General features: G+C 41.1%; 1 protein-coding gene and 1 long non-coding RNA gene across 3 annotated transcripts in view; one reads left to right on the top strand and one right to left on the bottom strand.

The window, feature by feature from the left end:
* Window positions 1-10108, bottom strand: part of LOC133470330 (uncharacterized) — a 26503-nt gene extending 16395 nt beyond the window's left edge. Inside the window, exon 1 of the long non-coding RNA XR_009785960.1 lies at window positions 10045-10108. This is a non-coding gene — a long non-coding RNA (uncharacterized LOC133470330). The remainder of the gene's footprint in view (window positions 1-10044) is intronic.
* jcada (junctional cadherin 5 associated a) overlaps window positions 1-23424 on the top strand; it is a 24695-nt gene extending 1271 nt beyond the window's left edge. Inside the window, exons 2-6 of one of the 2 annotated variants that reach the window (XR_009785959.1) lie at window positions 12985-13525; window positions 15332-16231; window positions 17025-20545; window positions 20764-21300; window positions 21986-23424. Coding sequence is in view for 1 of the 2 variants with exons in the window: in XM_061758582.1 (XP_061614566.1) it covers window positions 13149-13525; window positions 15332-16231; window positions 17025-20545; window positions 20764-20798 (4833 nt within the window). In the remaining variant the exon portion in view is untranslated. Of the gene's footprint in view, window positions 1-12984; window positions 13526-15331; window positions 16232-17024; window positions 20546-20763 lie in introns of both variants that reach the window. The other variant, XM_061758582.1, reaches the window with a different exon arrangement.

Raw genomic sequence — 23424 nt, 5'->3', positions numbered from 1 at the left:
ATGATCACAACCGAGAACACCACACACACAAAGATTCTCACGTGATCTAACAAAAATGAAGAACAAACTTTACCGAATATGTTGCGCCGCGGCGCCAATATTTCCCGATTGTTTCCGAAGGGAATGGAGGCTTGGAGTGCTGTAGAATGATGATGTTGTCAAAAAAGACTTGATTTGGAAAATGCTTGTTACCGTCATGGGAACATACTTTTATACCAAAAAACAACATTGGGTAGCACATTTGTTTACACATTTACAGCCACTTTCTTGTTCTTCTTTATTAGCTACATTCCGTTCCACGCCACAATTCATGGAGTCATGATTTGGGAGTAGTCTGCTTTCCCCACACACATGGAGATTTATGGTCGTAAATATCGAACATGTTTAATATTTAAGATTGTTGGTCCTGACCCGTTTTGGACCATAGTACCGGGACAAATCCACTCTTAACACGCCTCAGACCACAGAATGAACCTAACGATGTGGCGTTTGTCGTCTTTGGTCGGGCAAAACCGCAACAGAAACAGCCTGTCTCTTGTCTCTCTCAGACTGGTCATCCGTGGCCTCGGGTCTGATTATTATTTTCAGTAGTGTTGTTTATATAGTATTTACGGTATTGCCCTGGAGCGATGTCTGTTGGTTTGTTGACCTTTCATAGCTCAGTGAGTGCGTATTAAAAGCTAGTTAGTAAATGTCAGCAAACGTTTTCCGAGACTGGCTAAAAGAGGGGAAGAAATCATAAGTATGGTTGTGTAGGCATATGTATTGGTCTTTCACACATCCCTGATATTTGGCTGGCATGTGAAGGGCCTGCTGGAAGTCCTCAGGGCGTGAGGTGTGGCGAGTTAGGGGAGGGGGCGTATTAAGAAGGAAGCAGCTCATTAATTCCTTCCAGCAGTGGAGGAAAGGTTTGCTCAGCGTATTTGGAGGGGCCCTTCACAGCTCCAAAATGAGTCCAACCTTTATGAGTGGGCCAAACCTAAGCCAGCGATAAGTGAACGTCATGCTTTTTTGCAAGGCATTGTGGTATCCCTGAGCTTTCCCTTCCCTCAGATTATTACTTTTCCTTGGTTCATTGAGCATGTTCTGACAGAGTATTCCCCCCCCCCTCACACACACACTCACTTTGTCTGTCTTCAGCATTATTACAAGGCCAAGTGCACAAAGAATATTAGTCTGGCCATTGGCTGGCTGAAACCGTAGCCTTTTTGAAAGTCATCGGATGTTTGCCTAGCTACAGGGATCCCCTCGGAGCTCCTGTCTGATGTCACATGTGATGTCAGAGTGGCGGTGACGCAGGCAGGCAGGACGAGGCTCATGGATGAAGCCGAGCAGAAACATGTGAAAGCGACTGACATCTGCCAGTGTGCTTGCTGAGAGTGAGAAGAGAGAGCCGTGGCATGAAATGTGAAACGTTTGGTGTGTATATTGTTTTATTCTGATTGGATGCTGGCCATATGTCTGGTCCATCTGCTTGCTCTCCGCTTCCTTAGCGTCAATTTATTGCAATGTGGCAATCAAGCTCTGGTGAGATAACCCTCATTATTTGTTTTCACTTGTTTACATCACAGTTTTCCACAGCCCTGCCTCATGAGTGTGTGAGAATCCTTTCATCCCACCTGTTATCTGGTTCACATTTAAATTTATGCACCGAGCTCCTAATGCAGTGCTGTCTGTTAGACTGCTTCAGTAGCATGCATTGGAATCTCTAGAACATGAACACCCTTAAGGTTGTATAATTTAAAGAAAAATACAAGTCGAACCATGACCTTATGTGAGACATTAGGAAATCTTGCCAGATTCAGCCGTGTGTTTTGCTTTTTCAGTATTCTTGTATTGGTAATGGCAAAGAAGGTATGATTGGTTGGTAGAGATAGACAGCCTGACAGACAGAAAGATATACATAGTACATAGTGACCGTCGAATCAGACATAGAACTTAGAGTGGACAGTAGTCACGTGTTATCCTTTTGCCCACTTGACACCTAAAGTCTGGTTTGGCTAGTTATAGTGTGCTGAAAAACCCTCAAGTGTGGTGCACCTCACCTTGATGTTTGCCACCTTGCACAACATACAAAAATGCTACAACTAGAAATATGCACGGACACATGCACACATGGCTTGTCCTATAATTCAAAATCACAAATGACCAGAACAACTAGTAATAATCCAGTATAAACGTCCAAGCATGCTTTTTCAGACACAGGTAGAAATAAATAATAAATAACTAGAAATATTCTTTTAAAAAGTCTACATCCCGCTCGGTCATACATGGGCACATGCGTATTTGTGTTATGATTTCATGTTATTGCTCCTCTGGCCAATTATTAATGATAACAGTCACTTGCACAATAGACATAAATGTAATGTAGCGTTGTATAATGAATAAATGTTTAAAGAGGCAGGGCAGCGGGGGACAGGAGATGGAAGGGGGGATTGTGCCGCTTTGTGGCAATGTAGCCACAAGGAATAGACATAATCATCGATTAAACATTTAATTGCTTGTGAAGAATTTAGTTGATTGTTGATTAATCACGATCTTGAAACAATTGAGGCAAAATGGGGTGGACTGTTTAGCTGCCACCGGCAGAGGCACTGAACATTCAGAGAGATATTCTTCCAGCCATCCATTTTCCATACCCATCCATCCATTTTCTGAGCCGCTTCTCCTCACTAGGGTTGCGGGCGTGCTGGAGCCTATCCCAGCTATCATCGGGCAGGAGGCGGGGTACACCCTGAACTGGTTGCCAGCCAATCGCAGGGCACATACAAACAAACAACGATTCGCACTCACAGTCACACTTACGGGCAATTTAGAGTCTCCAATCAGTGCATGTTTTTGGGATGTGGGAGGAAACCGGAGTGAAAACCCACGGAGGCACGGGGAGAACATACCCGTTATTACAAAATATATATTTAAAAAAATAACAATTCAGTTAATTTAATCTTAATTTTCCCAGTAGTCGATCAAGGAAATTTTATCAAATGCACATTCCTGATAGTAACATAAGAGGTACACATGTTTCTGTCCTGGATGCTTAGTACAATGTCGTAAAAGCAATAATAAGTTGACAACAGTAATGAAATCAGAATTGAGGTGAAATATGTGTACACGCAGGGATTTCTTTTTTGTTTTGTTTTTGTTTTTACATCAAGTTCTGTTCCGTATGCTCTGCATGGTACAATACATCCTTATGGACCGCGGTTTTTCTGTTTTGCACCCGGGCTACGTACTCGGGGCGAGTTTAAATGGCTTTTATGCGGTTGCTGGCTTCCCCCAAATTGTCCTAGTGATTGATGAATTTCCTGCACCTCAGTAATATTTGTTTGTTTTCCTCTTCCACTAACAAAACACAAAACCCTCTTTTAAATACTGGATAGGAGCTGTCAGGATGCGCAAACCCACGCATGCGACAAGTCGAGCTGTGGTCCTCCTAGCTTTCTCTAATACAAAAAAATACTTTTTTGAGAGTCCTGCATTCCTACAAATGATTCACAGCGGCATGGTGGGTGACTGCTTAGCGCATCTGCCTTCTGGGTAAAAGTTTGTTGGTTCGATTCTGTGCACTGGCCTTTCTGTTTGGAGTTTGCTTGGTCTCCCCAAACCTTTGTGGGTTTTCCCTGGGTACTCTGCTTTCTTTCCACATTCCGAAAACATGCATCAGAATCAGAATCATCTTTATTTGCCAAGTATGTCCAAAAAACACACAAGGAATATGTCTCCGGTAGTTGGAGCCGCTCTAGTACGACAACAGATAGTCAATTGAGAGAGAACACTTTTGAGACATAAAGAGATTGACAAAAAAAAAACAGTCACTGAGCAATAAAGGGTTGCTAGTTGTCTGGTAATGCCGGTAAAAAAAAATTTTGGACAATTGTGCAAAAGATGCAGAGTCCTCTAGCACTGTTCAAATGTTTGAATGAGTGTGAATGTATGTTAGGTTAAATGAATACTCCAAATTGTCCTTAGGTGTAAATGGTTGTTTGTTTGTAGTGCTCTGTGATTGGCTGGCTACCAGTCCATGGTTTACCTCGCCTCTCCTCCAAAGTCAGCTGGAATAGGCTTTACCACAACCACTACCCTAATGAGGATAATTGGCATTGAAAATAGGACTCACGTCATTTAGCGAAATCATCGGTATGTCTTTAGTGATCTTGTGAAGAATGGAATCATTTTGCATGGAGATAGACGGACCGGAAGAACCCTAGCTGGATTAGCCCTTAAAAGTGGTAGTTTGTGGCATAAACTCCATTCGCCTTCGAAGTGCAGCTCACGGATGCGGTAAAACATCCACTTGCACTTTTTAAGAAAACTGTTGCATTCATATCCTGATACAAGACTTGCTGGACGCATGACAGTCGAGCAACTCAAAGGTAACACCAGCGAAACATTATATGTCTATTGAGAATGATTTTGAACACTCTTACTGTGCCAAATAAAATAAACAAAATAATCCTTGCTCTGGTAGTATTTGTTACAAAAGATTTGCAGCTTTTTTACATGGTCAAAGATCTGTCGTTTGGTAACTTAAAAACTCTCAACCCTCGTTACGTTGTGCCTGCCTTGCACATTTCCGCAAAGTTTTATTTCCCAACCTCTGTACTTAAATTTAACAGTTGGATTAAGCGTGGGTCAATTGGTCATTCCTGCACTGTGGTTGCAGTCATGACCAACCGCTTCATGCTTAATCCAACTGTTGCACAAGTAATGTTTCTTTTTTTTCTTTACATCTGTGTACATTTAAATTTGTTGTACAATTGCTATACTGTATTGTTACATCTCTACAAATAGTCAAGGAATGAGAGGCAGTTTATCATTTGAACAAGTTGCAATTAAATAATGGTTAACTTGTTCTCTTTATGCACAAAACACATCACGAAAATGTACTGAACCGTTGCTCAAAAATTGAGGACGGACCATAATGTGGATTACCTGTACTGTCCCAGCCCTCGGCATTAAATGATACACAGGTTTGTTGTTTATAATGGTTTTATGACTGCTAAAGAGTTGAAGAAATCCGTCGACCAGTGTTCCGGAACGAACTGTGTTTGACCTTTAACGTTTCAATGTATTTTCATTTTGCATTGAATTTATCAAGCAAGGTTATTGGTTGTTCACCTTATGCTCGATAATATTGGGCAAGAGGCGTGCAGAGACATCTGATTAGCAAAAGGCCATAGCATGCTAACCCTTTGGTCAGGCTGCTTCTGGCTGCAAAACCATGCCACTGTCATCTCCAGCAAGCCCCAGACCTTGACAGATACTAATTAGGACACGGCATGGATTGGGAATAGCTAAGTGCAGGTGAAGCCCACTGTGTAGCAGAACAGTGTGTCCGTGGATTAGCGTGCCTAATGACCTTGCCTTTATCTTCATCCCCCCTCTCGCATTTTAATATGCTGGCTGCAGTAGCCTACGAATGCTTAGCCCTGAACATCCCTTTACATGAGTGCATTCAGCTGAAAATCTCATGACGTCCGATGGCTGATGAGGTCAGCAATGTAAAATTAATTCATTGATATGTTAGAAGTTGTTGCACAGCTTTGCACTTGGGTGTTGTGATACATTAATCCTGGAGAACAGTTATTTGGCTGGACCAAGTACGAAAAAAATCAGGACCAGACCATAATGTTGTACACTGTGATGTATTGGTGGAATTAAAACAATAAAATAGTCTCCCGCCTTTAATTTTGCTGCCAACAGATTCCGACTAAAATAAGTTCTGAACTGAAGCAACAAGGGGGAATATTTTAGCAGCCCACGTATGAGCGAGGGAAAAACAACTGGTTGTCATGGGACATGATTAACAAAATAATTAAAGTGGTATGTCTTTTGGCCAGCCGTTCTACATGCGCTAATTGACTTACAATGTGCAGGGCAATGAAGGCCAACATGCATGGGAAAGCACATTGGGTTACAATGTGGTGATGAGCTTTGTTATGTGGTGCTGTTGTTATTGCTCATCATCGTGTGACTGCTCAGAGAACCAAGCATTCACACTATATTCTGTATACTAAACTCTTAACAGACAGCATATAACATTGGTGTTTCTCAACTGATTCAAACTCAACCCTAGAAAAAGGTGTGCTTCGAGACTGGTGAGCTCTTCTATTTATCAATCTAACATGTAACTTTTAGATATTTTGTGAAATGAGAGCAGGATAACATAGCAGTGGAATAAGATCATCACACTTACTAAAGCCATGTTTTCACCAAGTAGTGTAGTTCAGTTCAGCAAGATAAAGTACTGATCCTTAAAGGTCCCCTGCCATCAATTTTTATTTTTATGTTTTTTTTTTTTTTTTTTCAATAATCTTTGTCCTTTTATTGGGTTTGCATCATAATATGCGTTGAAAATGCTCAGAAAACTATTCTAGTTGGTGTTTTTTGCCCGGCAGTTGAAACAGACAGATTTCTCATTAATAGTCAACATATAAATAAGCTTTGTTCTGATTGGATTGCTGATCTTTAATTTAAATATGGAAATCTGCTTCGCTCTGATTGCCTGTTGGCGATATCCCCAGCTGTGCATAATGTTGCAGTTTTAGAATTAAAATGTCTGTCATTTTTGATGAACACTTATGTATCTTTAAAATTAAACATATATTAATGTTGGTCATGATAGTGGTACCTGAAGTATTTTTTTAGGTGGTACTTTAGTGTAAAAAGTTTGAGCACCACCGTTTGAGCTAGGTGAATAGGTTGACTCACCAATAAATCAAAGAAGACACGTGATGTGGGGCAGTGCTGCATGCTGACATTATCTGTAACTCAATAAGCAACACATAAAGCAAAAATGTCTGGTCGTAATCATTAAAAAGTCGTCAACAGTTTTTTAATATTTGAAGACAAATCAATGGACATTAACGCAAACGAAACCTACCTGTTGTAGTCGGGACCCCAATTAAATAGTGCCAAATCGTGGGACAATACGACTATGATATGGTGCAGAAAAATTCACACAATATCGAACTGGAGCAAATCATACTTCCTGGTGGAAATGTGGCATAGAGTACTTTATTATTTGCACCCTTTCATCTCTAATCAAACCAAGTTTGTTTCCGATCCCTTGATTGTTTTGGTTCAGATGGGAAAACAATAATCTAAATCGGATGTGGACCCTCTTTCTTTTTTTCACTGTGTAAGGGAATATATTTTCCCGGCAAGTCCCAATGTCCCCTTAAAGTGCACTAGTCTTGTATCTTGATCGATTCTCCAGATGATTATTAAAAATATATTAACTTGTTTGTAATGATTACAGTAAACCCTTGCATATTTGCGGTTCGCTGTTCACAATTTCAGCTAGTCGTGTCGTTTCCTGAGGAAACTGTCCTCCGCTATCGAGTACAAAACTCACAATCTTCCTGTTTACAGTTTTGAGATACAGTACATGGTTGGTTGTGGTGCATTTTGGTTTGCTTATATTTTTTTATTGTGCGAAAATAAAACAGGGGAAACTTAACAAACCTATCAACAGTTTTGGACCAGAGAAAACCAAGTATAGATTTGAACGCATACCAATTTGCCAATGTCATTTGTTTAGTTGCCAGACCTACACTGCTCACAGGGCCATATTTATATGCTTCGTGAGGATTGCTAGTATGTGAGTCCTCAGTTAATTTGACAGTGTTTTGTAGCATCATCATGCCGTATCTGAGGAAACTGCATTGTTTATTTGGTGGATTCATTTAAGACAGCATTTTTCGTTACTGTAACAGGTTTATTAAGAGAAGTGTAACTCCTGACCCAGTGGGGTTTTTGTAATGGATGGCGGGTACTCGCTAGATATGTCAGTGCTTAATGTTGCTGAGTTAGTGTGCACCTGAAGTGGAAGTCAGCATTTGTAAAATAAGGTCTGAAGTTTGCTTGCTTGTTTATCCACTAGGCATCTGTCAAAAACATGCCTCTGACATGCTTTCAGTGGACAAACAGAGGCCCGCAGAGAGGCTGATTGGAAACATTTGGGACACAGTCGGTGCACCTCCATCCCCACAGCGGCGCACTTCCTCTGGAAGCGAAGGGCACTTCAATGAACACGGTGTTGTCACAAAGATAAACAATCTGCAGATCTTTGCTGTTTGCTGAATGTAATGGGCTTTCGTCCCATAGTAGGGTCTGTGTGTGCACAGTCCAAACAGATGCAGAACCAGAGACCGGCCAAGTACACACCCAGCTCGGGACTCTCTTTTTAGATCCAAGGAGACTGGGAACAATGTGGAGAGGTGCGGCTCTAGTGGAATATTTTTAGTAAACAAAATGATTGTCTTTTTGGTTCGGTGTTTTAGCCTTTGTATGCTTACATTCCTTTCTGTTTGGGTGTTTTGTGCCATTTCATCACAGCTGTGTCCCCTTCAGGGCAACATAAATCACTTTTACTCAATTTGTTTTGACCATAGAGCAGAGAGTTCTTTGCTATGTTCGTGGCCGATCATAACTGCTTACTAATCATTTCTGGCAACCCTTTTTATGTAAGTGTAGCGCCTGTGACGCGGTCAATTTAACAGTGCTCTATCCAGTATTGTGTGCCACCCTTGCTCTATCTCATCTTAGTTCGACCATAAATACAGTAAGGAGGTGACACCAAACTGTCAACCTGCAAGCCGTCACGCTCCTCCAGCCAGCCATGTGTGCACCTTCATGTCACAGCCAAAATGTTTGCAATTGTTTTTTAATAAACCAACACTGGCCTTGATATTCGTTGATATGACCTCAAAAGCATAAGAATTTTATCTTTGACTGCTTAGCGAGTAAAAATGAGGCGGCTGATGAGAAGAGAACACGTGGGGGCGGTGCGAGGGTCGTCTGTGGGGAAATGCCAGCCCTCATGTGGTTCTGTTTATTTTTAGCTCGCTTCGCATAGAACTGTACGTTATCCATATCAACTATTTCATTAATTTCTCCTTTCTGAGAGAACGCCTTCAACAAAAATACAGCAGATCTGCACTTTTGTTTTTTTCCAGTTTCCATATTCAAGCAACCACAATGCCATCCCTTTTCCACACAAGAGGGTATTGTCACGGAACACAATGTTTTTGTGTAGTGGGGGGATGAACGCCGACTATTGTTGCATAGCGTTCCTTCAATCCAAGGTTTTACTTGACATAAAATGAGTAATTCCATTGCGTAACAGCATTAGCAGTATTTAAATGCAGCTTGTCATGGGAAAGGAGCAGTAAGGGCGGGGACTGTATGAAGGCAGATCATTTTACAGGAGGAAATCCTCACTTTACCCGATGATGGAGATAATCCTCATTTACTGATGTCACCAAGAGCAATTGCCCCAGATTAGGGATTAAGTTGGATCAGACGGCATACGGATGTTCACTTAAAACAGGTTTATATGCACATGGAATATTATCACAAGGTAAGGTGGATTATCATATTACATATTATCATATTAATGAGTTTGGCCCTTGACCGAAATCTAAATTAATTAAGGAGGAAAGAACACTGATAAGAATCACACTGATTTCTGAAATATTCATACACAGCCTAAGGTATTGTGAAAGTGTGCATACATATTTCTGTTAAAAGTCCCAGTCTGTATATTTACAACCTCAAGCAATAGCCTAATTCTCACAAACTGCCAGAAATGGAGGTTGACATGCTTCTAATGATCTTATTTACATAATAAATGTGCTCTTAACATTGAAAATGAAGGACACAGTTTTAGCGAGTGTTACATTGAACTAATGCTGAAGTTCAGAAACATACAGTATGTTGTCAACAGAGTGACGCATGCAGATAGTGATTGCTTCTGATTGTTCTGGCATTTTTCTTCTGTGAACCATGATTTTCAAACAGAAAAAGGGTTGGGCCAAATGAATAATCCAAATAAAATGATTTGTGTCATTGTCTTGACATTGTTCACTTCAGAATACCCAGCAAACTTCCAGTTTGACTCTCCTTGAAGAGATTACGTAAATGGAAAAAGTGAAACTTAACTAAAGTATTAACTGGGTAAGAGCCAAGAGTCAATCCGCCAAAGCTAACAGGTTTAAGTTTTAAATGAAGAAGATAATCTTATTAAGGAGCCATACATACAAAGAGCAGCATTTCACGGTCTTGGATCCTGTTAATCACCTCGTAGTAGGCTCTGCTAAGGTTCAGGTACAAGGAACAGAAAAGGAACAAGGACATACAGTTAGGGGAGTGATGCTGCCCCCTGAGTCTAGGCTGTTTATTGTTTTTTCATTTCTGTGGGAATATCGTGGCAAACAAATGCTAAAATGCAAAACAAATGCCAATCTGTTTCAGATGAATACATTTTTGGCCAGGCAGCCATCTGTTCGTCAAACCAAAAATGAGTTATTTGGCCCTACCATTCGACGATCAAAGTGCGATTGGTTTTTAGACTCTCTGAACAGATTTGATTTCTGTTCCTGAATGACATTTCTAATTACGGAAAGTCCACATTTTTGGCACTCAGCATCTGACCTGTTGGGGCAGCGTGTATGACTTCATCATTAGCAGATGCACCCTGGCTATCATCAGCACAGTCTTCATTGGGCCTTGATAGTCAAGTCAGATATTCTGGACAGAAATTAGATTTTGTATGAATGCTATTGTGCAATCCAAAATATCATAATTACTGTCTACTTGTTTTCATCACGCTTAAAAGCAGCACCGTCACTCAACAGATTTGAAGTCTGTACATCTGGTACTGGCGAGCTATTCCTTTTTGTAGCGGGAACACCAAAATACTTTTTTTTACTTTTTTTGCAAGATGATCAGAGCCAAGATAATGAATAATGAAATACAGTACAATACATTTTTATTATCAAATTAAAAACAATGTAAGTGCTCTTGGATATGGGTCAAAAGGTTATACATACGGACAAAAATCTTTGAATTGCAATTTTAACATTTGGTTTGATTTATTATTATTATTTTATTATTTAACAGCTAAATGGCTATTACCCAAACTTACAATTACAGTGATATGACATAATTGTCTTTTCACTATCAGTTTTGATCACACTTGAATGTTTTTTTCATGTTAAATAGCTTACAAAAGGGAAAGAAAATCTTTTTATTAGTCATAATGTTTTACTTTAACTAGATCTGTTGACTTTGTATGTACACAGGGATGTTGCTTTTTCTTTTTTAAGGTGTTTTTCATCTCAAGCGCAAAATGAAATTATGTTCGTCTGGGCAATAGCATTGCGATCTTTGTTTCCACAGTATCTGCATCAACAGTATGTTCACTGTCGTTAAGCTTTTCATTCTGCCGTGATGAAATTTGCTTGCTTGATGATTACTTTAGTACTGCCTTACATTCAAAGCTGCTGGTTCTTCTACCTCGCTACTTGCATGCTAAATCAGTCATATATACAATGGATTAAAAAACAAACAAAAAAACAAAATTAACACACCCCGGTTTTAATGCCAAGGGGAAAAAAAACAACACTTGAAATCTCCTAAACGCATGTGGGATAATGTGTTAAATTCCACTGAAACCATGGTTGAACTCTTTGGCCCTAATTATAAAAGGTATTTTTGGTGCAAACACAACACCTTAGTGAAGCATGTCTGATTTGCTTCAGGAGTTATATACAGTTACAACTGAAGGTCGTGTTACCACAAAACCTAAAAATATTTCATGAAAAGTCTACTCGAACAGCGGAAATTTATTTGGGGTTAATCAGCGGCACTTTAAATGGTGAAAGTTGTCTGCTGATTCCCTCCCATTTAACGAGTTTGAATATGATTGGTTAATTCTGAACGCAGCCACATTCCCAGTAATAAGAGGGTGTACACACTCGTGGAACCAATTATATCAGTTGTTTGATTCTATTTTTTAATTGCACAGGTTATAGGTCACATTAATGGTGGAAAAAGGTGTGAAATTATCCATCTTGGTTTGATTTTATATATCCCCAAAACCTAGCATTTGAACAGTGGTGTTGTGTGTTGCCTTTTTTATATCCACTCTATGCTGCAAACGTCTTTTTCTTCGAGTGGTTGAAAATTACCAGCATGAATAAATATAAACAAGTGGCAACCTCCCCCCAAAAATCACAGAGGGAACGCCTGGAGAGGGCATTGAAATTACGTGAGTCTCCTGGAAAAATCGGGTAGTTTGGCAAATGTGACTGTGCTGCTCACATATTTGCATGGTATCTTGGGATCGCTGTGAAGTTTTCACCAGCGTTACAGTCCTCAGTTAATTCAGTGTTTAGTTTTAAAATATGCTGCTTATCCAGTCAGATGAAGGAAATACTTTTGAGATGCAAAATAGACCCCAAGAATGTGGATGAGGATGTAAGCAGAAAGGAATACGATCCCTCGTTTGTCATTGTGATGTACAGCAGCACTAGTTTCATCCGTGACATTTAGCACCCTGCAGTTTGCTGGCGATGGTGTTCATTTAAAGGGTATTTGTTGACTTCTTTGTCCACCAGAGTTCTGGACGTAGACAATTTTGGTGCCAATGTTCCCTCAGTAAGATGGATAAGAGAAGGGAGGGGAAGGCTCATGAGAAGCTGTAAACTTGGACCTTTGACAAAACCTAGTGGGGATAAAGGTTTTACCATCACCTTTTCTCTCGCCACTTTCACACTTGCAGTTCACCTTGCAATTTTTCATCTTTGGAGCTACTGTCAGAGCCATATCAGGGGTGGGATGACACCCGTGTGTGATGGAATCCAACAATGCTGGACTGGATTTCTATGTTTTAACATCCGACATTCACTTCTCCTGCCCTTTTATATTGGAAGCAATTGTTGTTGTCCAACAAGTCTTTTATGTGCAGCAATAGACGCTGGCTCTGACGTCAACACACATCTACATTATCTGATTGGTTGCTGTGTCAAACGGCACACAGTTGTGGCAACATTCCAATTTGATGTTGTTTTTTTTAAAAGGCAAATATAGATAAATTCTTGGTCTTGTGTTACAGTTCTGACATGTCAATTTCACATGATCCTTGTAAGATGTCTCTTTTATCTATTGAAGTCATCTCCCTCTTTCCTTTGTACTCAGCGATGGCTTCGCCTGCACAGTTGTGCCGGTGATCCTGCCGCCGCACACAGGGAAGAAGCAGAGACGCCGGCCTGACAACCGACCTACCTTGTTCTCCCAAAAACAGTGGAAAAAGACAGAGAGGGGGGTAAAGAGGAAACACACCAGCATAAACAAATGCGAACATGTACAGCGTGGAGGACCTCCTCATTTCTCATGGATATAAGCTACCTAAGCATACTACCGCCTCCACCGCCCCGACCCCAACCCCTGCATCTACATCGCGCCAGGCGCCCTCTTCCTCACCTCCATCTTACAATAAACACCACGAGAGTTTGGGGAGCAGGCCCAGTAGCAGGATAGTGAACGGCTATGAAGGAGGCTCGAGAGTGGCATACGGAAACAACTGTGCAAGCAGGCACCCTCAAGCATACGTGGCTGGAACTGGCTGCCCCAACAACAACGTCGAACCCAGGGACAGAAGCCAGTCAAGGCAGGGGGGAGAAATCCACGGCCAAATTGAAACTCCTTCCTTTGGAGAGTCGCTGACCTCAGACAGTGGGTAAGATCAATTGTGTGTTGTGACATTCAGTACTGTCATTTGCTGAAGAATTGTACCGCCTATTGTCCCAATTATCATTGACCTTAACATTGATCGAATAATGACAAAGCGTTATTTGTTCCGGTGCTTTGATGAAACAGATCTATGACATTAAATAACCACATTTGCACCACATTTTGAATGGCACCATCTCTCATGAACAACATCGCTCCTTTGCTATTTGCTTTCTCCTTGTGTGTCCTTCCTCCATTTGACCTTTTTCTACGACCCAATATTTTTCACAACCCAATATTCATTATGAAGAGGTGAGAGAGACAATGTGTGCTGGAATCCTAATAGGCCACATTGGACCTTATAGTCATAATCAAAACAGCTCAGGGGCAAGCCTGTGTGCCCCATTTAAGCATGCCAAGTATTACACACACAGATGTCATTTTTACTGAGCCTTCCACATATGGCCAACTGTCTTTCACAGAAACTCCAGAATTATACTGAATGATAGACTAGGCACCCCATCAACAACACAGCATGTATATAGGGTTTAATAAATAATGTATATGGTGAATGAGCTATATTTAGCTTAGTCTGGTGTTATGCAATTGAGGCCCTATTGGGTAGGCACAGTTAGATTTTAGGTTTGTTTGTAGATTGTATTGATAGAACTACAGATAATGCTTGGTTGGAACTGAACTTTTTTTTTTTCTTTTAACAGGGCTGTTTTGTTTGCCTGTTTGCACTAGCTAATGTGCTGTAACTGAAACAAAGTCAATACAGCTGTTCCAATGTCCAAACAATGAGATTTGGTAAATGTTTTTTTCTTTCCTTTTGTTTTTTTTTTATTAATCCTGTTTTTCCAGACAGCAAAAAATAAATTAAAAAAATAAAATCACATCTTTAAAGTAAGTAGCTGTTTTGATTCGCTGGTTTTAATTTTTCTTTGAGAGAACTAATCCGCATATTCATATTACTGCTTTGGCCAGTGGGATCCTGGGAGTCAATGTATGGGATGCAATTACAGCCTGGTTGCTCTTTCTCTCTTTCTGCTTATCCAAATCACTTTTTTTTCCTGACAGCTTCAGTTTGGATTTGAAATGGCCTCTCTTTGCGTTCCTAATAGATAGTGACACAATTAGACAAATGATTAAAACTCACATTAAATGTGATACCCACTTATTTAGCAGATTGGCATGGATCTCGCCTCCTTTCCCACAGCAAACATCTCTGACCAGTGACAATCATAGATTGAAATGTCAAGAGCGTTCAGTGACCACAGCCTTGGGGCGTGTGCACATGTACATGCATCTTTTTTATGATGTTCGTCTGCCAGTCATTTTGAAAACAGCTCAAATTAAACTGCATAGAGTCATCACTACACCTTGTGTGTCATCTCACAGTAGCAGTTGCTGTTATTATTATTATTATTAGTTTTTTATTAAGGTGTTGAAATATGTAATCTGTTATGAGGGAAAGGCCAATGTTGGTGAGTGTAAATGCCCTTATTGTGTATACAGGTATGTTTAACATGGTCTTTACATCATCCAAATGACTTTTCTCATGGCCATCTGTCTCCATCTAGTGGAAGTTGGATCCAACTTTTATCATAAATCGGCTACGTTCTGTATTAACGTTTTCCAGATTTTTTCAACACTGCTACAGTACTACTTTAATTGCTTTAAAATTTCAAATTGATCACAACCTTTCTCATTGTGTGTTGTATAAAAATATGTATTGTAGCTTTAAAAATACAATAGCCAAGTTTCAGAAGGTTTTACTCAAGATGTCCTCTAATGGGACATTTCCTTTTAGGTTCTGTGATGGCATCAGAGGTCAACAGTCCAAGGATGTGTCCTTCTGGAGGAGGAGAGGCCAGGACTTTACCGTGCTGCTGGATTATGCTGACCACAGAGAGTGCCATGCAGGGGGAAATGGGGAATGTAACAGACCAGAGGTACATCAACAAGCACGAGGTCAAGAATTGTCCACTGAAGAGCGTCAGAGAGTAGCCCAGGAGCGGCAACGCTGGGCAGCCCAGGTACAGGCTCGTGCTAAAGAGAGGGAGGCAGCTCTCAAACATTGGAGGATGGCCACTGAGAGGAAGTGCCAGAGCCTGGGGACAGAAGAGTGGCGTCCAGCTGTCAGCTTTAGTCGCCAGATGTCGCAGAGTGAGGGCGAACGTCGGGCGCAGGAGCAGCAGCGGCTCCATGCCAGGACACCAGAGGGAATGGTAGTCCACCCCAGGACCAAAGCCAAATCCCAGTCCATGCCCAGGATGCTGCGACCTGAGAGCCTGCAATATGTGAACATGGCGTCATGTGGTCAGGACTTGTACAGGCGGGTTAACGGCCACCCTATGTCACACCATGACCTTTACAGGGCACCCCGCTGGCCGGAGAATGGCCGGCCAGCAAGTGCCAACCCATTATCATTAACGCCAAAGCCCCGCTTCACTCGACCCCCCAGACCTCCCTCCTATGAAATGCACCAGCAGATCAGGGGAAGCTGTGAGGTGTTGTCTGGGAGAGACTCAGTTCTTTCCCATACCAGGGACAGGACTCCTCTTCCCATCACACGAACAGGTGATGCGCCACTAGACTATTTTGCACAGGATTCTGGACCTCCAGGATACATCCCTCCCCCATCATATAAGCGAGCCCCCGTGATTATAGGAGGGCGCCGGGGATATGGTGAGATTGCAGTTGATTACAGGTAATGTGTCCTATTTTTATGGGTAAAGATATTCTCAAAAGAAATGCAGTGTAACATTAGAGTAATATCGGATCATTTGTTGCTTGAATTCTATACTATAATGTTTGTCTATTTGTAAATTGATATTCTTTAGTTGTGCATTATGAATTACATTAGCTTTTGTTGTATGCAGGGGAAAACCTGAAATTAGTTTTCCGCGTCTTACATAATCCTGCTTTAAATTCCTCCGGAAAAAAAAGTCAAACCTTTCTCTTACTTTCGTTATGCAAATTCAGTGTTCCTTGAGGGGTCCCCTTCCGATCTATTTCTGGATCCAAAACAGTGCTGTCAGGTTAAATGACGGTCATAGTAGGAGAACCATGGCTCTGACTGAAATTGCGGAAACATCAATGTTTCTAGATAAATTGTCAAAAACACACCATAAGCCATGTGATTAAAGAGGATGGCTGAGCATATTATTCTGGACCCACTTCCACTATATTCTTAGACGCAGTAGACAGAGACAGCCTTCATTAAGTGATACAGCCCCAGCTCTATAAACATCTGCAGTTCCGTAGATCAATGTTAGGTTTACTGTGTTCAGTAGTGGAGCATCCATTTTACCTGTACAGTAGAATATTAACTCTACATGTTGCATGTTAGTTGCGTCCCGACTTAAATACATTTTTACAATATAAAAATAAATATTCAGATATAAATGTTAAATATAATCGTTGTTTATAATTGTGAATGATTTCCAAAAAGTGTTGTTACACAATGTGGGTACAATCCACGGGTGTTATTTTGCTTTTAGGTACAGAGGTGATGTGTACCAGCAGATACACGTGGCTCCAGATGGATCTCATTGGATCGCTCGACATCCAGCAGGTTCTTGGTCTGAATCATCCAGAGAGAGATGCATTGCAGGCCAGAAGCAGCTCCATCCTGTTTGTACTTTGCAAGACCATCCAGGCGGAGGGGTCCAGTATATCTCCTTCGATGACCCCCGCATACGGCACATTTCCTCAGCTCTTGGTGGTAATTCCCTGACAGACGCGGACAAGATACGTCACATCCGCAATGAGTTACCCAGCACCACCGTGTCGGAGCCAGCATCCGGCAACAGTGCCTTTATGCCCCCATCAAAGGGGCCTTTTTTCGCTGCCAAACTGGCTAGTGATGCTAATCAGACGTCTTCATGTGACTTTGACAATGACAATAAGAGGTGGCACAGCAATTTGCACAAAGCGACTGACGATAATTTCTCAGCAACTGACCAAAATTGCAACATATATTCCAAAAACCAACGTCCTCCTCCATCGCCATCTTCAGCCTTTCAGGCCCCAATAAGAAGAGCAGCGTCTCGCCAGGGGTCCAGCTTAGATCAGGTCTTCGCAGAAACCATCACACAAGTGAAGAAAATTGCCCCAGATTCAGGGTTGGAGAATAACAGAAATACTAAGAGAAGAGTGAGTGAGACCATCTTCTGCCTTGTGTCTGTTCCCCTTCACACACCGACTAACCTTAACAAAGATTTTTCAGCAGATCAGAACAACAATGACACAGCACGAAGTCTGACTGTGAACAATACAGAAACCTTTGCTGTAGGCCTCAAGGAGACCCATACCCTGCGAAGCAAGTCAGTCAATGAGATGCCCATCAGAGTCCACTACTCACATTTTCACACCACCAGCACTTCCTCCCTGAGGAATTACAAGAGGGCTCCTTTAAGGAAGGAGATCATAGATGCCTGGGCACTTCAAGCCAATGAGGACAAGGACACGTGTTATTCCGGGTCCTGGCCAGGAAACCAATACCGTAACCAGGAAACCCAGACTGGCTCACCCTTGACAGTGGTGAAAAGTCCAGAACCCCAAAGCCCACCCGGAAAACAAGAACCTGTCCACTCTGCCTCGGACACGACGACTGATAGCGGAGTAGGAACAGATAATGGTTCCTCTTACGGTTATCCCATGGCTGGCCAGAAAAACCTCCATCCCTCTAGTAACAGCGCCTTCTCCCGACTTTGCAACAGCCCAACACCGCAGCAATCATTGCAACCTTCTGAACAACACATATCCTCCCCATCCAAACAACCTGATCCAGGAGACCAGAACCCATCCTCTCCAAAGGGGAGCAACTCCAGTCCTCCAGAGTGTGCCGAACAAGTGGCCTTTGGTCAGTTTCTCCTCAAGCCAGTCAACCGACGACCATTTGATGCCATTGGTGAGCTGGAAACCATCAATAAAGAGATGGAAGACACAATCAGCAAGAGGCGTCATGTTGGTCTATCAATTGATGATTTAGATGGTATGAATAAAAGAAATTGCCACTATAAATCAGGAACACTTTTCACAACCGGCCTTGGGGCAGGCAGAGAAGCAATGAGTCTTCCACCCATACTCACAGAAAAACCTGCTATCAAAATAAGATCAAAATCCTTTCCTTCTGCCAATGATTTGGAATCCATGGGCCAACAACAGGCTTTTGCCGGGCCACAGACCAACATGACATTAACTGATAAAGTATGTGTAATCCCCACCCCAGGTGGGAGACCAGCTGTGTCCTCACTCCCTCAACACAGTCATTCTAACCTGCTTTATAGGCAGGATATTCCCGTCCCCCAGGAGTCAATGCTAAGGGATGTTGGGCTAACAGTCTACACAGAGACTCCTAGTGGTCACGGGGAGACAATGCAGCGCTCACTCCTGGTTTCTCATCACCTTGATCACGAGGACCTGCCAGTGCAGCGTTCAAATGAGATCAGCACAGGGCATGTAAAAAATGGTGGCAGACCAGAGAGCAGTTCTGATCGAGAGTTTCAAGATGAAGCAGAAAGTGAGACAATAGCTCAGTTAGACAAAATGCCACAAGGCGGGGGTGAGCTGAGTTTGAGCATTTGTGGAGGCGGGAGCGAAAACGGCAAATTGCCCAAGAGTAAAAGTTCCCCACTCGACACCCAGCTGACCAGGGAGGCTCCCTTTGTGTTCAAGGATGATGGTAATGAGAAATACAGTGACCCAGAGCCTCTGAAATACAACACAAATGAGTCAACAATAGCAGACGTGCATCTTGAGACCTTGCTTATTCACGAGAAAGCCAACGTATTACCTGCAGAGGACCTCAGTAGCCTGTATGAAGTTAAATGTGCAAAGGGAATACCAGAAAATGAATCAATTGAGCAGAGAGCTGCCAGAATTTTGGGCATTAGCGTTCCAATGCAGACCTTGGGAGTGTCAGATAAGAGTGATGATGCGGAATCTCCTGTAGCTGAGAAACCACATGTTCCAGGTGGAGACAAACAGAATGTGATCGAAGAGCCCGAGGAAGTCGAACAGGAATCCCTCATTTTACTGGGAACAGAGATGGAAGAAGTCAAAGTGTCGAAATTAGGGGAAGACCACAATGAAGGTGGTAGACAAAAGCACAGCAACAATCACAATGAGGGGGAACACGCAATGGTGCTGGACCTGCCTGAATTTCCACCATATACTCTTCCTCTATCCCTACCCATCACCCTCGATGAGAAGGTACCACTAAGGAAAGGAGAAAAGAAGGGCACCACACCACATCTTTCAAGCAAATTCATTGAATCCCTGCAAGAGAAACTAAGCTCTTCTGCTTCCGCATCTGCTTCATCTATGGGCAGGTCAACCACGGACAGACTAGCCCGACTCAAAGAGCTAGACTCAGTGTCTCGAATTAGACGCCTCAGCCTGAAAGGTTCCAATTCCAGTAAAGAGTCTAATTCTGAGGAGAGAGATGTAGGTAGACAGGAAAACTTCGTCACGGAAGAGCCAAAGGTTGAGGTTGAGGATAAACAAGAAGATGAAGAAAGCCTGAATGCACAGAATGGAAGGAGGGGAGAGGAGGATATGGATTCTCCAGTTGAGCATGAAAATGCATGTGAAACGCAGGGCAAGATAGAGTCCCTCAAAGATTGTCAACCTGGTGAAGACAATGACGATATATGCAAAGGAGATGGAAAATCAGAGGAGGTAGAACATAAAAATGTGGATATTACACTAAAAGCAATAAAGGAAGAAGGTAGAGAAGATGTTGAAGTGAAGACAGACGAGCCAGACGGAAAAGTGGAGCTTGGCGTTGAACACAACACAGACAAACATGAAGCAGCCGAAGTTAGAAGTGAAATGAAAAACGACGTTAAGATAGAAAAGTTGCCCAAAGCAAAGCGTCGTACGAAGCTCCAGAAACCTCCACTGCTTCCTAAACCACGAAGCGTTCCCAAAAGAGAAATAACCCTACCACTCAGTTTCAGCACTGAGTCCTTTGCGCCCTCAAATATGGAGCATGAGGAGATGCTAAATGTCTCAGGTGGGTGTTTTTTTTTTATTTATTTTTTTTATTCCAGTGTGGCCCCAATATTCCGTTGTAGAAAATCAGTTAGCTGTGTAAGTGCATAATGAATACAGCTGCTGAATGACTACAATAGTTCGGAACTTTTCAGCAATTGTTTGACAAATTTATGACCACAATTTAAAGTAACCGTACTGATTTCCTTTCAATTGCATTGTCTTGTCTTTTCTCAACAGACTCCTACGACCCCAGTCGAGTGGAGCGTGTGTAACCTCTGACTCCGCAGTTTACCACTGTGGAACTCTTTCTTCTTCAAGTTAACAACCTTTTTTTCCAAGAAAAAAAAAAAGGCTTTCTTCTTATCCCACGGCTTCCAGTATTGTTACATATCACCCCCGACAAATCTGACTTTCCTTTTCCTGGTGCTGCGGAAACATTTTTACAGCCAAATAAAAAGGTAGTGCCAATTCAAAGTCAGCTGGGATAGGCTGCAGCTCACTCATGACCTGAATGCAAACAAGCGGTCTTGAAAATGGGTGGATGGACAGTTCTCCAAGCGTTTTCAACCTGCTCACTCGAGCCCTTCCCCTCCAGCCACCCTTCAAATGTTTCTTTGCTACACCAAGTAAACTGCCTTCCTGTGAAATATTTTCGTTTTTTGCTTTCGTTACAGTGCATGTCATTATTTCCTTCGGCACTGGACCTTCTGGCGCAGTGTTGAATTATGAATGTAAAAGTGCTTCTGCTCTTCAAAACAAAAAGAAATGTAACAGGTAAATTAAAAAAGGCAACAGTATTGCATTACAATCAGTATTAACCTTCAACAAATGTAAATATGAGAAAAAAGTATAACATTTTATCCAGACTATAAAAATAAATTTAAGAAATGTATATTTTCTTATATATGTTCAGAAAATGACAGATTTTTTTTATGTGGTATTTGAGTGTTACACTAATAATGGAACCCTCTTTTCTTTATTCTTTTACCTGTATGATAGCGAATGTACTCAGCGTCTGGGTTGCAATGAGAAACACTGTGGTCTTTGAATAGTTTCACTCAAGAGCAATATAATTGTATGTTTTTATTGGTAGGTTTTTGGGATATATTTGAAGTAGTACTGTATGTCTCCATTTCAAGAAAGTGATCTCATTTAAATGTCCACGTTAAAGCTTTACATTTTGGTACAATTGTGTGATTTTGCTGTTTTGAGGTTATTGGCGTTGAGAACCAATAATCTGCTCCAATTCAGAAAGATTTTATCTTGAGTGTGATTTGTGAAACAGCCCGCTTCACTTTCAGCATCAGCATTAGCAAATGCCACATACTGTAGATCAGAAGTGACTGATTTGAGTGCTACTTTGCCAACCACTATAAAACCCATTAAAAATATTGTATATGCATTTTTGGGCAGTAACAGAGGTCTATATTTAACTGCCGTTGTCTATCTGTGATTTCAGAAGTGCTTTTCTGCAGGAAATGATAAATATCATACAGGTATGTTGAATGAAAGGTGTGCCTTGTACACACTGTTTCTCAAGCATAATCATTTAAATGTATTTATTTATTTTTTTTACTCTTGTGAAAATGGTGAACGTGTTGGAAAATATAGTAATAATGAATTGTCCAATACTTGTTATTCTGAATGAAAGTTATAGCTAAAGTTAGAGGGGGGAAAAGAAGCTAAATATACTTGGGGGGAGTCCCAAAGTTATGAAAATAAAGTCCTAATTTTACACACTTAAAAAAAATAACTGTGATAAATTATATCACATTACAACTTGTTTTTTGTTTTTGTTTTTTTACTTTCAAAATTCTCATATCACAAGCTAAGTTGCAAAATTAGAAGAAAAACATTTCAAGAATCATGTACTGGCAGTCATTTTAACAAGAAATATGTATAAAATTGCTATTTCTTTCTTTCTTTATTTTGACTTAAGACCTAATTCATAGTTTTTATTTTTTTGGTTTATTTGGGTTCAACCTAATATTCCTTCGTATATTCTTAATTATAATATACAGGACATTGTAAACATGTTAAATTATTTTATGTTCAATATTGTATCAGTACTTATTTGACAGGTTTTGAGCAGAACTGACTTTGCTTTCGGGATAGCAATACAAAAGACATTTGGGAATATACCAAACCAAACTTTATACTATGCATTGGACATCAACATTTACTGGGTTTAATACCAAAATTCAAAGCTGCAACTACTGGTTTCCTCGTGTCTGGCCTATGCCAGGTTTTATTTTATTTTTTTCTTCTTTTGTCAGTAAGATAATTATGATCCATGATGTTGTTGGTCCGGTTGTAGATGTATGGGAAAGTGGCTTTGGCTGGAGTAATCGATGGTAGCTCAATCCGAGGTTTGTTTTATCCCTGTTTTTGGCTCAGTACCTGTCCCACCTTGTTCAAGGTCATGCTCGTTAGTCTTTTGTACTGCAAGTTATTTGTAACATATAGACTGATTCGTGCACATCTTGCTTTGATATTTTCTATTTTCATACAGACGATATATGGATAGATTCTTTTTTATGTGCGGCATCTTTAGTTGTGTGCGTGTGTGTGTGTGTGTGTGTGTGTGTGTGTGTGTGTGTGCATGATATGCGTAGCAAGTCACGGAGAAGTGTATTTGCATATACTTGCATTTGGTACGGTATATAGTCAAACCGATAAACAACTGTTATATTTCAAATAATGTATATTTTAGTTTCAAAAGGTATTCTACATATTTAAAGCAGAACATGGTATTTTTAGATTGTGAAAAAGGAACTAATTATAAAAGGCACAATGTTTGTCTACATTGAAATAGATCATTTAGAATGATCATAGAGACAAGTGTGTGCTATTGTACAGTAATACAGACTTCATAAATAAAAGCCTTTGCATGAAAAA

This window comes from Phyllopteryx taeniolatus, chromosome 20 (genome assembly GCF_024500385.1).
Source record: "Phyllopteryx taeniolatus isolate TA_2022b chromosome 20, UOR_Ptae_1.2, whole genome shotgun sequence".
Classification (NCBI taxonomy): domain Eukaryota; kingdom Metazoa; phylum Chordata; class Actinopteri; order Syngnathiformes; family Syngnathidae; genus Phyllopteryx; species Phyllopteryx taeniolatus.
This window is presented reverse-complemented; position numbering and strand designations above follow the sequence as displayed.